Source organism: Sprattus sprattus (genome assembly GCF_963457725.1).
Source record: "Sprattus sprattus genome assembly, chromosome: 21".
In the NCBI taxonomy this organism is placed as follows: Eukaryota; Metazoa; Chordata; class Actinopteri; order Clupeiformes; family Clupeidae; genus Sprattus; species Sprattus sprattus.
In genome coordinates, this window is record NC_137919.1 from 13,037,614 (window position 1) to 13,055,386 (window position 17,773).

Below are 17,773 nucleotides of genomic sequence, written 5' to 3' on the forward strand. Positions count from 1 at the left end.
CTCTAGGCAGATAACATGGTCAGCTAGTCCCTGAGAAACAGTGCAGGTACTTCACACATTAATGTCTTATTGCTGAGAACAGGGTGTAGGAGATAAAACATGTCATAGATCCCATGACCACCTGTTACCACGAGGGGCCACGAAATGACATCAGTGAGAAATGGACTATAAGAACTGTTTTTTTCTTTGAGGCAGATCAGACTCTTGAGAATCTCTGGTTGTGTTGACTTGATGAAATGTATCTTGTTTGACTCAACTGTATTTGTGCCACAACTTATCAAGTAAAACTCTACCTTGTTCAAAACAACTTCGTATTGGCGTTTTCCATTCCTTAACCGACACGCAAAGAGTACAAAATACTCTTACACTGTCCACAGAAATTAAGGTCTCTCTCTCTCTCTCTCTGTTATATCAAATTCATTGACATGACAATGGTAAAAAGTATGTACGGTCAAAAAATGTTCAAGGTTTCTGTTAGATGCTGGGGAGTGTAACGTGCTTACTTGATTTGTGATGGCAGGGAAAGGGCATGCAGGTCGATCCAGGTATAGGCAGGATGGTAGGCAGGCAGGCAGACCAGCAGGCAGGAGGACAGGGAAAGGGAGGTATGCAGGGCAGGCAAGCAGGGGATAAACAGCCAAAGGTAGTCCAGTGAAAACAAAAAGGTAATTCCAAATGTCCAAAGGTCCAAAATTAAGATAAATCGTTCAAGAAATGTGTTAAAGCAGTAAAGAAATGAAGTTATGCGTAAAGCAGTTAAGCGTATATCATTAAAGCGGTAAAAACTATACATTTCCGGCATCTTCCATTGTCCACTTCCATTGTCAAACTCAGTATAACTCAGTCTGAAGCACATGGAAGACGCCATTTTGACATGGTCTCAGGTGACCTGATACAATGTCAAAATAAAAGCTCCAACAAAAGCAAAAACAAAAACAAACCAAGAGTTCCTCAAATTCATGGGCAATTCTGCTCCTACAAAGTATTACCGAAGCCAACTTGGGGATCAAAACACATACATATAGGATCTATAGGGATAACAAAAAACAAGCATGTCTCCTGACATCGGTTGTAACACCATGACAAAAAAAAAGATGAGCTTTGCTGAACTGCATGGCTACTGACCAATGTCTGTAGTTTCACCTGCACAGATTGCCTGGTGTCAACTGCAACCCAAGCAAAAGCAGAACCACCAACCATAGCCACATTTTTGCAAATTAATGGGCAACAGGGTTTTTTATTTATCCATCATTCAAAGGCATTCTTACGAACATGACAGGAAGAGTGGATGTGTTGGTGGGGGTTTGCTGGTCCTTCTCGGGAAAAAAGCAGTGTACTGTTATCCTGTTTCTTTATTACCTGGGTGTAAACATCAATCTAGGCTTACTGTCATTAGTGTTCATGTGATGAGAATGGTAGGGGAGAGGGACATTTAAATGATGACGAATGAGTGAGAGGTGAGCAGAGGGAGAGCAGTTTCACACACCTTACTATGAGTGTAGGTTTGCGCATGGCAACAGTGAGCATCGACATGACGATCTGTCGCCTTCCTGGTGACGATGAAGTGCAGGCCAGGGGGGGGGTGCCGCGCAGACAGGTAAGAACTAGGATGCGATCTGAGGCGTAGCGCTATTAAAGATTGTACTCATTCTCGTGGTTGAAAGTTGTTAACAAGTCACGATAAACGTTGGTGAGGCTCTTATTAAAGATGTTATTCATTCTCGTGGTTGAAAGTCGGTAACAAGTCACAATAAACGTTGTTGAGACTCTAATTAAAGATCGTACTCATTCTCAAATAGGGTGACCAGACGTCCGGATTTAGGCCGGACAGTCCGGATTTTCAATGCCCTGTCCGGCGTCCGGCGCAGCATCAAGCAGGACGCATTTGTCCTCCTTTTTGGAGTTGCACTGGGCCTAAAGAACCGCGCTCTAGAATATTTTGCTGGAACGCAGTCCAACACATGATTGGCTTAAAGCGGTGTCTGATTAATATCTGATAGGCTTCACGTAAATTCTAAACCTATATCATTGGTTCAAAACTTAAACAAGGCTCCATGTGCTGGCTACATCATACATATGCTGCTGGCTACATTGACTTGACAACACACATAAAAGAAACATGTCTAAACGCCAGACGTCTTTCAATCCAGAGTAGGCAAAATAACACGACTTTATATCAAAAAGCAGTCGAGACTCCTTGCATGGCTTCTGCACTTACTGTCGCTGTGACATTGACATAAGTAGTCAAGGTAAACGCGCACAAACTTTCCTCTTCTTTCTCGTGCCAGCTCTGCTAATGCGAGTGGACGTGCTTTCAATGTATGCTAGCATACAATTAACGTGTTGCCGTGTGCGTTACCGACAATGTAAGTGTAATTCATGTATCTGCTAGCTTTACTTTCTTTATATTAATGGTTACAAGCAATAGCTGCTATAACTAGTCATTTCTCGCATACTTGTTCTAGCCTGTGTATACAACGCTAATACGGAGATCCATTTGTTTTGATATTGCTGGTAGCTTAGAGTTCAGACTGCCAGGCCATTTGTGGTCTTAGAGGGCCACCTTGTGGTATAGTAATGTAACAGCATTGCAATTACAGTGTTGCTGATACACTAATATGCATAATAATGAATTATATTATACATGATTCATAACTGATAGGTAATTGTGTATATTGTTCAGATATTTATATATTTACGTATATTAGTACAGATTGGGAGTTGTGAATATTTATGTTATATTCTGTATTTCTTTATTCTACAGAAACCACACAAACAAACAAATACTTCATTTAATGTATGATTATTTCACTGCAAGCACTTAATCAACCCGCTAGAGGTTAAACACAAATAAACCTGTTTCTACTACACCTGAAGGTTGTGGCTACTCTCCGACCGGAGTACGTAGTTAGATAAGGGCAAACCAGTGTGTAACGCATACGGACTTCACATACATCATATATCAATTACACAAGTTGTATTGTAGAGGGGAGCACGCCAGAGTCCTATGTAATTATTCACAGCACCACGAAATTCCGTGATTCCGAAGTTTCGTTTTCCGAAATTCCGCCTCCTTTTTGGTGTTATGGATATGGTCACCCTAAGTCGGTAACAAGTCACGATAAACGTTGTTGAGACTCTTATTAAAGATCTTACTCATTCTCATGGTTGGAAGTCGGTAACAAAACAGAGTCGGTAACAAAACAAAGACAAATAGCTACACGGTCAAGCAATGTCATTTATTTCTTAAAAGTTGTTGAAAGAAATAGAAATAGAAAATACACACTCACAAAAACACACGAAGACATGTAAATTACTCTGGCCATTGTCTTTGACTGAGGTGTCCCAGAATGTTTACACCTTTGACTGAGGTGTCCCAATGTGTTTACACGTCTCTCATCTATATGCATAGTGCTCTAGGTGAAGAATAGTGTCACTTTCTAAGGTCCTTATTATTAGTATAGAAACCACAAACAGTTTCTGAATGCTAAACTCACCAGAGGACCAAACACCTCTTTTTACAAGGTTCAGAGAAAAGAAAACTTCCAAAATATGTAGCCTACAATGTGTTTTTGTACAAAGTCTGAGCACCTCTAAAACAATATTCAATTTTAGTTTCTTTAGATTTAATTTTAATACAATACTTTTTTAATACATTCCTTTTACTGCCATTGTATTATTTCTAAGGTGTTCTAGATTAGAGTATTCATTCCTTCATTTTAATAAAACTCTTTTTTACTACATTCCTTTTACTGCCATTGTATTATTGCTGAGGTGTTGTATTATATTCATATCTATATCTACTTATTTAAAATTGTTGGGCCTATTCATTGTATTTATATCATATCATGCCTCTTACCTCATATTCATTGTATATATCATGCCTCTTACCTCATATTCTTTGTACTTATATCTTATCATGCCTCTTACCTCATATTCATTGTATATATTACCTGATGTCCCAATATACCTGAATTCACCCTAATAAGAAATGCCATCGCGCGTTGTAAATGTTGTACGAAGATAATCTGTAACTTGTGGAAGTTGTATTGGTAAACGGTGAGTACTTTGGTAGATTAAAGTGTAAACTTTGAATACAAATGCTAGTACAACTTCTATACATAATATGTAAGGTTGTGAGTGTGTGCAATGGTAATGTAAGTTGGATTCGTAAAACGTATTTTAGGTAGGGTGACCAGACGTCCCTGTTTGACCGGGACCGTCCCAATTTTGAGTTGAGTGTCCCGAGTCCCGACAAAAACCTGTCAGGAAAATGTCGCGGTTTACACCAACCACTATGAAATGTCGCGGTTTACACCAACCACTATGAAATTGTCCCGGTTGCAGCGATAACAAAGCCGATGTGGTCTTATTAAAGCCTGATCATTTACTAAAACCATGTAGAAATACTAATAAAGCGTTCATCGGATGATATGAACAATGTGTGTGTGTGTCAGTCAATTGTAGGGGTCTGCATCTGCATAACCTTTGCAACCAGCATTACAATGTATTTGTTCCTGCCTAGTAACGTCTCTTCAACGACAGCCAGGATTATAGCCATGGAGTTTAGCTCAAAGTAAATGATGCAAGGAGTGAAATTGTAAGTAGCCTACAGGTAGTTACAGAATGTGGCTGTAGTTGTTATCTGAAGTTGTTAACGATTGTTACCTGCTCAAATTTAGGTTTACTTGAGGTAAATGAAAGGGAATATTGTAGTGGGCTATGTTAGCAGTAAGATATAGCTTTTTTGTTAGAAACTGTCTCCAGTGAGCAAGTGTGAACGAGCGATTTCGAAATACAAGAAATAACTATCGACATCTCTCTATTCTTTGCATTAATAAATCTCTCTAGTATTTCGAAGCAATAATATCAGTCTCTATAGAATGTTGTTGTTTATAATCAGTTAATGCTAATGGATCCTAATTTGACATGATTATAGTGAATGCTTCCATTTCAGCCCATCATACAATATTTATCATTTGATATTTAAGGTGCATTTCAAATGGGCCCCCCAAACAATTGCCGCGTGCTATGCACACAAACATGCCTCTCCCCTTGGCGTTAAGCCCCCCACTTCTTAAAACCTAGAAACGCTCCTGTTGTTGGCAAAATCTATGTTCCTGGCACATGTTCAGGATAAAAAGCGTGTGCGTATTTTAATTTTATCGTTATTTGTTTTTTACTTTCATGATGATAGATGGGGTGCTCTCGCATAGAACCGTGAAAGGGGAGCCAAGCTGCTGCTTCACTGAATAGGCCTATATGCTTAATCAATACGTTATTTGAAGTCATGAAAGGTGTAGAGTAGCCTGTAAGCGAAATACACTGGAAACATAGATTATTTAAAATATCGAAAAAAACATGCTGTGAAGGCTATTTATGTTGTTATTGTACCAGGACGTCGTTCCGCAATCTAGGATGAGCTCGCGCATGGTATTTTTGTCTGTTTATTTTAATTTTGCTACTTTGTTTAAACCAACACATATAAAAAGCAAACTATAAAACACAAACATACATGAATACCACTTATTTGGTGAGCATTTCTAGGCAAAAAAATCCGTTTTGAAAATCGTACCACAGGTAACGCATATCCTGATATCGGTCAAAACTTAAAATCTCCTTAAAACGAAACAAGTTTCACTTGGGCACCCCTTCTAATATCATTTGATAGGGTAAAAGCTAACTGTGTGCCAAATTTCATGATTTTATCACCACGGTCACGATCGTGTTGTTAAGCCACTACTATGGTTTCTCTTGGCTTTGGTCGGGAACTTGAACGCATGCGCAGTCTGTGGGATCGGTGTATCCTCTGCTCTAATAATGTCTGTGGTGACGTATGAAAGTGGTGACGTATTTTTGACAGTTTAGTCACGTTTGTGAACCGTAACTTGTGGAGTTGCATTTCGTGTTTGTAATTTGTGAAACCGTAATTGTGAAGTTGTATTTCGTGTTTGTAATTCGTGAATTCGTATTTGTAATGAAGAAATCGTTATCGTGAAGTTGCATTTTGTGTTTGTAAGAGTTTACAAATATGTATTTTCTGCTCAACTTCAAAAAATATGCACATATATCTATTTTATACACACGAACATTCTGACAGCTTCCTTACTCCATAGGGCAGAAGAGTGGATGTGGTGGTGGGTGTGTCCTTCCCAGACAAAGCAGTGTACTGTTATCCTGTCTCTTTATTACCTGGGTATGAACATCATTCTGGGCTTACTGTCATTAGTGCTCATGTGATGTACAACACATAGTAAGAAACAATCATCAAGATAGGAACAGTACTATGACAAGTTGCCAGAGTACTTCACAAGATGCTGTCTCAGATCCACTGTGCTCTGCATATAAGGCTTGGAGTGCCATTCTTGCCATCATGATCTTTCTACATAAATTCCATCATAAATGAATGCATGTCAAATCTTATTTATGAACTTTATTGAATGGTTGAGAGGTGTGAACTCAGTTGAGGAGAGTGAAAGCAAAAAGCCAAGTTTTATAAAGAATGAGTCTCAGACCCTGTCCCCACGACAACAGTATTTTGAAAGCAACATTTTCCCTGATCAAAAACCTTTGAGAACTAATCCACGCCCACACGGGAATGCAGAAAGGAGTATTGTCTCAATAACCTCCGCTGCAAGTTATAGTCTACAGCTAAACAACATTATGATCAAATCAATAGCACTATAAGACGAGATAAATCCTATAAATCAGCAAAACTAGGTTTGGGTGAACAGAATTTCCCCAGTGAAGTGGTGGAGGCCTTGGAGGGTTGAGCTCAAACTGAAGCTCCACAGAGGTGAACCGTGATTGGATAAAGTTGCGAGTGTGTCGTCATCATTCTCAAACAGCTCAGTCTTTGCCTGTCCACAAGACGTTGGAAGGGTTGTTTTTTCAAAAGTCTCCACTCTGGTCCCAGTTTTTAAAAGTATGTGTTTTCAAGCCCTGAACGCAACAAAACGTATCAGTTTTTGCAGTTTGCCGTTTTTCACCGATGTCGTGTGGACAGGCTTTCAGTCAGACCACATGCCCTTTCTCCTACCTGTCGGCCTAAATGATTATACTTTGGCTCAATGGCATATATATGATTTTGGATTTAGTAGCACACATACAAAGTAAGGCTAAATGATCTATACATTTAAGACACTTTCCTGTCTATATATGGTAGACAGAAGCTTTAGCCTCTTTCCCTTCCTCTCTTTATCTTTAACTCTGGATGGTGACATCAGCATCCCCAGACACCTGTAAAAAGAAAAGAATGATGGTTAACAGAATTTTTGAAAGCATGTTCTGTTGTGTACATATCTGATATGACCATGATATGACAATTCATCATTAAGTTTGTTAAGTTTGTGGGTATTTGTCTGTGTGTGTGTCTATGTTTGTGTGTGGGAGTATGTTCATGTGGAGTGTTTCTATGAGTGTGTGTGTGTTTAAGAGAGAGAGTGCATTTCTTTGCCAGTGTACCCATGTACCTGTCTGAGAGCAGCACAGTCCAGGCTGGCCACCAGCTTGCTTGGTCCTACCCTCCATGGTGAGAAGCTCTGGGTCCATGACATGGTGGTGCCAGCTGCAATCAGTCTGCCAAACATCCAAACACACACTTGAATAACTTTATATCTGCCTCAAGATGCGTTTCTCTTAGGTACTGAATGTGTGTCTATGGTTCAGTATCTTACTGTAATCGTACATGTATATAGGAAAAGCAGTAGGTCTATGTGGTAATTCTCTTGTGTGAGGAGTGCGGAGTCTGTGTGTGTGTGTGTGTATTTGTCCTACCTGTGGATCTTGCGGTGAGGCGTCATCACTCCAGGCCCCTCCACACGCAGATCTACATCCTTCAGGTCAAACTTGAAGTCGTTGGTAAACTCTACAGTCACAAACATCTCCTCCCTCAGTCTGGGGCTGCCTGAGACCTACAGAGAGACAGAGAGAGGCAGAGAGAGGGACAGGGTGAGAAATGCACCCAGAGGCAAGGAGTGGGGAAGAGAACCATACAATAAGCCAAAGAGGAATGAAAAGGCAAGAATGGGAGAATGGAAGGGGAGAGAGGGAGCTGACATTTAAACGATGAGGAATGAGTGCGAGAAGAAGCAGAGGTAGAGTAGCATCACACACCTTCACTATGAGTTTAGGTTTGCGCATGGCAACGGTGAGCATCGCCGTGACGATCTGGCCTGTCTCCTTGGCCTTTCCAGTAACGATGAAGTGCAGGTTGGCCTGTTCCACCAGCTTCATCATGTAGTCTTCAGCATGGACCTCAATCACCTTCCTTGTCACTGTACAGCACACCAGAAGGAGCTTAACACACACACACACACACACACACACACACACACACACACCTCCTTCTCTACTGCAGCACACACCAGGCAGAGCCTAACACACACACAGACACACACACGCACACACACACCCATACACACACACACACACACACACACACACACACCTCCTTCTCCACTGCAACACGATTTAAACACACATAAATATGCATACACCCTGTCTCCCTCATGTGCACAAACACCCATAAACCAACAAACACAAGTATGATCCCTCCCTCCATTCTATGAATTCTCACACATATTCATTCACACACAGACAGACACACACATACACACACACACACACACACACGTGTCTCACCACTCTGTGGTTCCACACTGAGGGTGGGGTTCTTGAAGATGACCTCAGCACTGGGCACTCCTGTGTAGAACACCACTGAACCGCTGACATAGACATCAAGCGTGCGGCGCTGTCCACTGTGGTTCTTTAGCTCCAAAGGCAGTTCAAAGTCGTCCCCAACTCTCACCTCCAGGGCGGGTAAAATCAGCTCCATGTCTGCCGGTGGAGGCTCCACACGTTGCCGCTGGCAACCGTACTGCTCCGCCTTCTCCAGCACTGTCCGCTCTTCAGCGCTGCCTGCAGGAGACCAGAGGTAGGTTCACTTACAGAGGGCAAAACAGCAGCACAGTGCAGTACCAGCAATGTACACCAGAGGGCATAAAAGACTAAATGAGGCAATGAGGAGCAAATGTGCAACAACCTTTGCCTGCAACATTACATGTTCAATATGATCGTGAGATCAATGTGGAACAAACAACATAGGATGGAGATGCAATCGGAGCCATGCAACAAGCAAGACCAAGTCATACTGAAAGCAAACATTCGGATGTAACACTAGTATTGTACACTGAAGGGCAATCTTCATGGTACAATACAAACTTAGCAAAAATGTCTTATAACCATTTAGTACACAATTTAGATGTAGGTAATAGGCATCAGTTTTTATCTGACCAACCCATCCGTGGTCTTACCCTCTGGGAACTTGTAGGCGTCAGTGATTTCACGCCGCCCATTACTGCCGAGAGCCTTAGTCAGAACCAGACGGCCTACGTGCTTCGTGTTCTTTCGCACCGGCACCAAGGATCCATCACGACTCCGCTGGTAGAACACCACATCACTGTTCACCTGAGGGACACAGCTTATTCTGAGTGCAATCACTAGTAGTGGTTTAGCACCTCAGTGTTAGGCAGTTTTAGGAACACTGGAATGTTGCCCAAGTTCCTACAGCTAAGACGTACCCATGTATCTTGAAAAAGACTTGTGAAATGTGGGCTAATTTGAAAATTTTTAACTCACACGAGAATTTTAAACTGATGTTTTAAACTGATGTGATATTGATGTGTTCTCACCTCTGCAAACACGAATGAGGAGTCAAATGGGTAGCAGATCATGCCGTGTTTTATGGCATGGACTGACGCAGGACCACACCTGTACATGCCTGTAGTTCATATACACACATACACAGACACACCGACACCACAAACATCTATGAAGTTTGACTGTATATAAAAAAAATTACGTATCTATATTCATGAGCGTGTCTTTTCTGTTTATTTGTTTGTTTGTGTTTATATATGCGTGTGTTTGTGTGTGTTACCATCACTAGTCTCCTGAGGTGTGGCATCCACCACCTGCCAGCCCCCGAAGCTATCGGGCAGGTCAGGCCGGGACATGAAGCACTCATTCCAGCAGTGGTAGTTCCTGATAACACACAGACACATACACCACACACACACACACTGTAAAACAACCCAAAAAGACCTACCATAGCATAACAAAGTAAAACAGAACAAAACATGACATACACTCTGTACAAGTACTTTTTTTGTGTGTGTTTATATATGCTTCATAAGGTCAAATGGGAGAGCATGCCCGGTCAGGCATTACCAGATGGAGTCTTTGGTGCGTTCCCTGTCCACCTTTCCATTCTCATCCAGGATGATGTCCATCTTCAGGTTGCCATCGTTGTCATGGGCAGAGAAGTAGTTGGTCACCACCCGGGCAGGAATCCCCAGGCAGCGCAGGACTGATGCAGGACAAGACATGATCACAACAAGATAAGACATGATCACAACAAGATAAGACATGATCACAACGGTACCAGACAAGACATGATCACAACGGGACCAGACAAGACATGATCACAATGGGACCAGATAAGACATGATCACAACGGGACCAGACAAGACATGATCACAATGGGACCAGATAAGACATGATCACAACAAGATAAGACATGATCACAATGAGACAAGACAAGACATGATCACAACGGGACCAGATAAGACATGATCACAACGGGACCAGACAAGACATGATCACAACAGGACCAGACAAAACATGATCACAACTAGGCAAGACAGTATCTCAACTAGAAAATACATGATCACACTAGAATAGTCATGATCACACTAGAATAGACATGATCACACTAGATAAGATATGATCACACTAGATAAGACATGGTCCAGACGAGACAAGACAAGATCAGCACCAGACAAGGCATGGTCAGGATAAGATAAAAACAGGACAAAGCAAAAGAGCAGTAAACTGGAAGAGATGACGCAATTTAAGATGTCTGGATAGTGTTAGGCGAATCATACTCATCAACTCAGAGAACAGTGAAGGGACAATAGGTGGAGAAAGAACTACAGTGGAGAAGGAAGGTTTAAAGTGTACAGGACATATTATAATCAAGAACACTGGAGTCAGCTCATCTCCACAGATCTTTGTCAAACATCAATTCCTTGAAACAAACATTAAATCCTCCCATTTATCCAACTGTCCATGCCTCCATTGCTGAGGGTCTCTTACAGGTCTTGAATAAATAGAGAGAGACACAGAGAAAGAGAGAGAGAATCAGCTGAGGGTGTCTTACATGTGTTGAATAAATGGAGAGAGAGACACAGAGAAAGATAGAGAGAATCCGCTGAGGGTGTCTTACATGTGTTGAATAAATGGAGAGAGAGACACAGAGAAAGAGCAAGAGAATCCGCTGAGGGTGTCTTACATGTGTTGAATAAATGGAGAGAGAGACACAGAGAAAGATAGAGAGAATCCGCTGAGGGTGTCTTACATGTGTTGAATAAATGGAGAGAGAGACACAGAGAAAGATAGAGAGAATCCGCTGAGGGTGTCTTACATGTGTTGAATAAATGGAGAGAGAGACACAGAGAAAGATAGAGAGAATCCGCTGAGGGTGTCTTACATGTGTTGAATAAATGGAGAGAGAGACACAGAGAAAGATAGAGAGAATCCGCTGAGGGTGTCTTACATGTGTTGAATAAATGGAGAGAGAGACACAGAGAAAGATAGAGAGAATCCGCTGAGGGTGTCTTACATGTGTTGAATAAATGGAGAGAGAGACACAGAGAAAGATAGAGAGAATCCGCTGAGGGTGTCTTACATGTGTTGAATAAATGGAGAGAGAGACACAGAGAAAGATAGAGAGAATCCGCTGAGGGTGTCTTACATGTGTTGAATAAATGGAGAGAGAGACACAGAGAAAGATAGAGAGAATCCGCTGAGGGTGTCTTACATGTGTTGAATAAATGGAGAGAGAGACACAGAGAAAGAGCGAGAGAATCCGCTGAGGGTCTCTTACAGGTGTTGAAGATGGCGGCGTACACCCAGCACTGGGCATAGCAGACGGGCAACCCCCCGTTGGCGTAGTTGAGGAAGATCTCCACGCTGCCAGTCCAGGAGGTGGGGGCCACGCCGTACATGTAGTCCCCACTCCAGTTGCCCACCAGCACCCCGTCATCATCCCGGCAGTTCAGCTGGGGAGCCAAACATAGATATAGGTGGGGTGAGGTGAGGTGAGGTGAGGTGAGGTGGGGTGGGGTGGGGTGGGGTGGGGTGGGGTGAGGTGAGGTGAGGTGAGGTGAATTGAGGTGAGGTGGGGTGAGGTGGGGTGAATTGAGGGGAGGTGAGGTGAGGTGAATTGAGGTGAGGTGGGGTGAATTGAGGGGAGGTGAGGTGAGGTGAGGTGAATTGAGGTGAGGTGGGGTGAATTGAGGGGAGGTGAGGTGAGGTGAATTGAGGTGAGGTGGGGTGGGGTGGGGTGGGGTGAGGTGAGGTGGGGTGAGGTGAATTGAGGTGAGGTGGGGTGGGGTGGGGTGAGGTGAGGTGAGGTGAGGTGAGGTGAGGTGAGGTGGGGTGAGGTGAGGTGAGGGGAGGTGAGGTGGGGTGAGGTGAGGTGAGGTGAATTGGGGTGAGGTGAGGGGTGGGGTGAGGTGAGGTGAGGTGGGGTGAGGGGTGGGGTGAGGTGAGGTGGGGTGGGGTGAGGGGTGGGGTGGGGTGAGGTGAGGTGAATTGAGGTGAGGTGGGGTGAATTGAGGGGAGGTGAGGTGAGGTGAATTGAGGTGAGGTGGGGTGGGGTGGGGTGGGGTGAGGTGAGGTGGGGTGAGGTGAATTGAGGTGAGGTGGGGTGGGGTGGGGTGAGGTGAGGTGAGGTGGGGTGGGGTGGGGTGAGGTGAGGTGGGGTGAGGTGAGGTGAGGTGGGGTGGGGTGGGGTGAGGTGAGGGGAGGTGAGGTGGGGTGAGGTGAGGTGAGGTGAATTGGGGTGAGGTGAGGGGTGGGGTGAGGTGAGGTGAGGTGGGGTGAGGGGTGGGGTGAGGTGAGGTGGGGTGGGGTGAGGGGTGGGGTGAGGTGGGGTGGGGTGAGGGGTGGGGTGGGGTGGGGTGGGGTGGGGTGAGGTGACGTGACACTAGGAGCAGAGGTGAGGTGAGGTGAGGTGAGGTGAGGTGAGGTGGGGAGGGGAGGGGAGGTGAGGTGAGGTGATAAAAACAACCCATTGCTAGGGCAGGGGCTTAGTACTCAAATGTAAAGGTGTTCATTGCTTTTCATTTGGGAGCACTGCCATACCCCTCTACAGCCCCGCTCTTACCATGGCAGATGCCTTCCTAGCGATCTTGATTGGGTCTCCGCGGTTGGTGATTGGCAGCGCCCCTTTATCCATGATGAACAGGCAGGCATCCAGGATTCCAAACTCAAACTGCAGGGGCACAGAACACACCAGGGTAGGACATGAGAGGAGCAACGGAACCTCTTGACTTACCAAGAGGGGCAACAGAATCTCTCAACTTGATATGGAGTATCTGAAGTGTAGAGATTCTGAATGATTTAATTCTCTAAAGGTTTTTTAACAATTTAATGTTTTGATTAAAGTATGCAACGTATTAATAAACAAATCCAGGCCTCGAAAAAGTATTACATATATCGGCTTTGGTTAAGAAACACCCTGACAAAAAGCCAACTCCCATTAGTTGTCGCTAATGGTCATTTTCTAATACCATGGATCCATGGAGATTCAGTCAAGAGAATGGTTTCCAACCGGGAGCAAGGTTTATTCTTTACAATGGTGTGCACCAAGGGGCTTCACCCATATCTCTGACTAGACAATGAAACCGTCTAAGTTTAAGTATCCTGAGCAGAAGAATGGGTGTCAACCAAGAGCCCCAACATGAATCAATGAGTCAACCAATAGCGCCGACATGAATCAATGAGTCAACCAATAGCCCCGACCCTAGTCTATTTGGACAACATCAGGGCCCAGAAAACGTTTGCAAAATACAAACTGCCAAAAGGTGAAATTTGTAACAGATTTTCTGAGTGGGGCAGAGTGTGATATGGAGCTGACAGAGTGAGATATGGAGCTGACAGACTGAGATATGGAGCTGACAGAGTGAGATATGGAGCTGACAGACTGAGATATGGAGCTGACAGACTGAGATATGGAGCTGACAGAGTGAGATATGGAGCTGACAGACTGAGATATGGAGCTGACAGAGTGAGATATGGAGCTGACAGAGTGAGATATGGAGCTGACAGACTGAGATATGGAGCTGACAGAGTGAGATATGGAGCTGACAGACTGAGATATGGAGCTGACAGACTGAGATATGGAGCTGACAGAGTGAGATATGGAGCTGACAGACTGAGATATGGAGCTGACAGAGTGAGATATGGAGCTGACAGACTGAGATATGGAGCTGACAGACTGAGATATGGAGCTGACAGAGTGAGATATGGAGCTGACAAAAAAGAGACATGCAATGGCTGTGAGTCCAAAAGGAGGTTGGTGAATTGGTACCTGGCCAAAGCTCCAGTTTCTTTCAGATATGTCATCATAGGCCCCGTGGTAAATGATACCCACGTCGTTCATCACACACTCCTCTCGCTCTGCTTCGTCCTCCAGAAACACAGTATCCTCTGTGAGGGACACACACACACACACTTACACTGTATTCATTTCTAATACGCAAATACATTTTTAATATAAGGTTGGGTTAGATTTTAATGTACGGTTTTTAATATAAGAATGTATTTTAATAATCAAAATGAGAATCCCAACCCATTACACATGGGACTTAGTGGCTGGACAAAAATGCACACTACAGTAACAACCAGGTGTAAAATCACGCATAGGGGCCAACCTTTTGCCCAGGGATTGAACAGCACATAGAGATCGAGGTTTGGGTCCCTCCTGGTCCTTCTGATGCCAAAGGGCGTCAGCACTGCAACATACAGGCGATACTTTCCCACAATGCTGTCTGCTGTGGGGGTGATGCCCATGGTCAGGATGTTGTCCGCGGTGTCGACCACACGGCCCTTCCATGAGGTGTTCCGCTCCTCGCTGGGGAACACAGGTATGTATGTGCCCTTGCTGGACTGCGGACTGCTCCCTGGTGGAATGGAAGACACTTACAATTCTAGGTTTTACACAAAAGAATACGACTTATGCTTGTGTGTATACAACAGGTAAGGTTTAAATTATTCTTTTTATCTTAAGACTGCACCAAGACTTGTATATGTTGTTAGCATATTATGGGTCGTTTGTGATTATAACGTCATTTTTAAGTGCCTATTTTTAATTGAAGTGAATGGTGGGCCATAAGAAATACAACCTTCAAATAATAATGTTAAAGATTTTTTTTTAAAGCATTCAGCAGCGATCCCAAAAAGTATTCTCTGATCTGCTGACAGCCTAGTACCAGAGGCTGACCTTTAGTGCTCGACATGCCCAAAGGCATCTTCATCACGATGTCAGGTGCCTTCGTGTTACAAAACAAGCACGTTTCAATTGACAAGCATTTTAAGACTCCAAGAAGGAGGAAGCCACTGGGAGGGAAGTCATGGAGGGAGAAAGCGATGAGGAGGCACATTTCATGCTTGGCAAGTGGGCAACGTTTCTGTCACACTGGTATTTCTGAGGGCAAGAGTTCAGGCAGCAAGGATGCAACATTCGTTTCAAATACCAGTGGAGGGATCCCAGAGAATGGGGAAGTGTGGATTCTCTGCTTCTTCCGAACAGCACGCGGGCACAAACTTGAATGAAACTTGAAAAAAAAAACGCACAGGGCAGCAAGGGGGAGCTAGCCAATAAGTCCCCCCACTTTAGGGCTTAATTTCCCGCGGGGACACTGGTTCAAGTCTGGCCTGATGTCATTTCCAAATCCTCTCCCTACCTCGCTTCCTGTCATAACCTCACTGTCCTGTCCCAATAAAGGCCTTAAAAAGCCCAAAAATAAATATTTACATTTGTTTTAAAAAAAGCACACACTATCTGATTTAACCAATTCCAAAGCATTGTTCCCTATTGAGCTAGGCACTAAGCAATTCATTTTTTCTTGTTTAGTTTTTTTCTTCCAAGGAACAGAGAAGTTCCCTTTTCTCAAGCCCTATTTCTGAAGTTACATTGAAGCTGACAGGCTAGATATGGTCTAAATTCTCTGAAAATGTCACACTGGGAACACACACAAACATGTTCTAAAAAAATCTAATCATCAGAATAGAGGAAATGGATGAGTTTGAGCAGTACCGCGTGTTCGAGTGCGTTGTCTAGAACTGTGTTGCACTGTATTTCTAGACAGTACATTTTCACAAACACACCTCATCCACAAGGGGGCACCAGCTTGCTTCTTGGTTACCTGTTGAACTAGCTTGATGAGGCCTTGAAGCAAGGCTTAGAGACGAGAATGTCCGCATGGTGAGAATGCACGGCTGGTTGGCTGATGGTGTGGACACTGCCTGTGGCTATATTGTGAGCTCTTGGCTGGATTCCCATTTTACTTTATTCATGATATATGCATGTTGGGAAATGGCAATCAAAATGGTCATGGCTAGACTGTTTCTATGGCGACCTCACGGCGGTGTCTCACCAATGACGAACTCGACGGCGAACTGGTCTTCGGCAGGGCGGTAGGCGCGGTTGAAGGTGATCTTGATCTGGAACTCCTGTCCGCGGCGCACGATCAGGTTGTCGTTGGCGTAGATGGCCGTATTGTGCTGCTGCTTGTTGATGTCACGGACGTCCTTCAGGAGGTCCAGGTCCCAGATGTCCAGGAACTCTGTGGAGACACACGCACACACACACACACACACACACAAACACTCTAGACAATTGGCTTGTGATACTCATACAAAGACACACACACACACACACACTGCATCTCTCCTCACCAGACAGGAATCCAGTTCCGCGGGGGGTCAGTGGTCCCATGAAGGACTCAAACTCGGGCACGTCCTCGCTCTCTGCGTTGGAGGTGGGCGCCATGCTGCGGCCGCGGGAGCTCACTTGCAGGCGATGGCGTCTCTCTGCTTCCGTCTGGGGCTCCGACATGCTGACTGGAGTGGGACAGAATCACACAGGTCCACAAACACTGGAGTGGGACGGAACCACACAGGTCCAGAAACACTGGAGTGGGACAGAAACACACAGGTCCAGAAACACACAGGTCCAGAAACACTGGAGTGGGACGGAACCACACAGGTCCAGAAACACACAGGTCCACAAACACTGGAGTGGGACAGAAACACACAGGTCCACAAACACACAGGTCCAGAAACACTGGAGTGGGACAGAACCACACAGGATCAAAAACACTGCTAACAGAAATGATTGATGTCTGTGAGTATTACAATACAGGGGCTAAAAGCAAATCAGAAAGAGATTAGTGTCTTCCCACCTACTCACACACTTAGAAGCATGTAGACACACACACACACACACACACATATAAATAATACACACTTACATACACACACACAAAGACACATGAATGTACACACACAATTATATACATAAATACACACACATACACACACACACATGTATATATGCACACTTATATAGACAAATACACACTCATACACACATATATTCATCATCTGGTACAGATTTGTAGTGCCCTGATTGGCAATGCGTGAGCTTGCTGCAAAGGCCTGTGAACACTAACAGAAGCCATGCGGGACTGATTGAGGTTAACTGCACGATTGAGTTTTTCATTCGGTGGCCCTTATTTCATTTCCAACTGCATTTCTGTGGGTATCCCAAGGCACCTGAGGCACCCAAGGCATCTGAGACTTGTGAGGGACGAATCCAAACAAGGTGCTCTCAGCTCTTATACAGCAGGCCGTCTTAAACTAG

At 44.2% G+C, this 17,773-nt stretch overlaps 1 protein-coding gene across 1 annotated transcript; it reads right to left on the minus strand.

Moving 5' to 3' along the window:
- Positions 1-6,458: 6,458 nt before the first annotated feature.
- Positions 6,459-16,972, minus strand: f13a1b (coagulation factor XIII, A1 polypeptide b). Its single transcript, XM_080859914.1, has 15 exons — positions 16,807-16,972; positions 16,506-16,694; positions 14,781-15,029; positions 14,438-14,556; positions 13,232-13,339; positions 11,948-12,122; positions 10,231-10,369; positions 9,941-10,044; positions 9,693-9,781; positions 9,315-9,468; positions 8,644-8,919; positions 8,116-8,276; positions 7,777-7,913; positions 7,473-7,578; positions 6,459-7,239 (listed from the first exon to the last, which is right to left on the minus strand). The coding sequence occupies exons 1-15, from the start codon at positions 16,964-16,966 to the stop codon at positions 7,204-7,206; spliced, it is 2,202 nt and encodes a 733-aa protein (XP_080716040.1). The 5' UTR covers positions 16,967-16,972; the 3' UTR covers positions 6,459-7,203.
- Between the last annotated feature and the right edge of the window lie 801 nt (positions 16,973-17,773).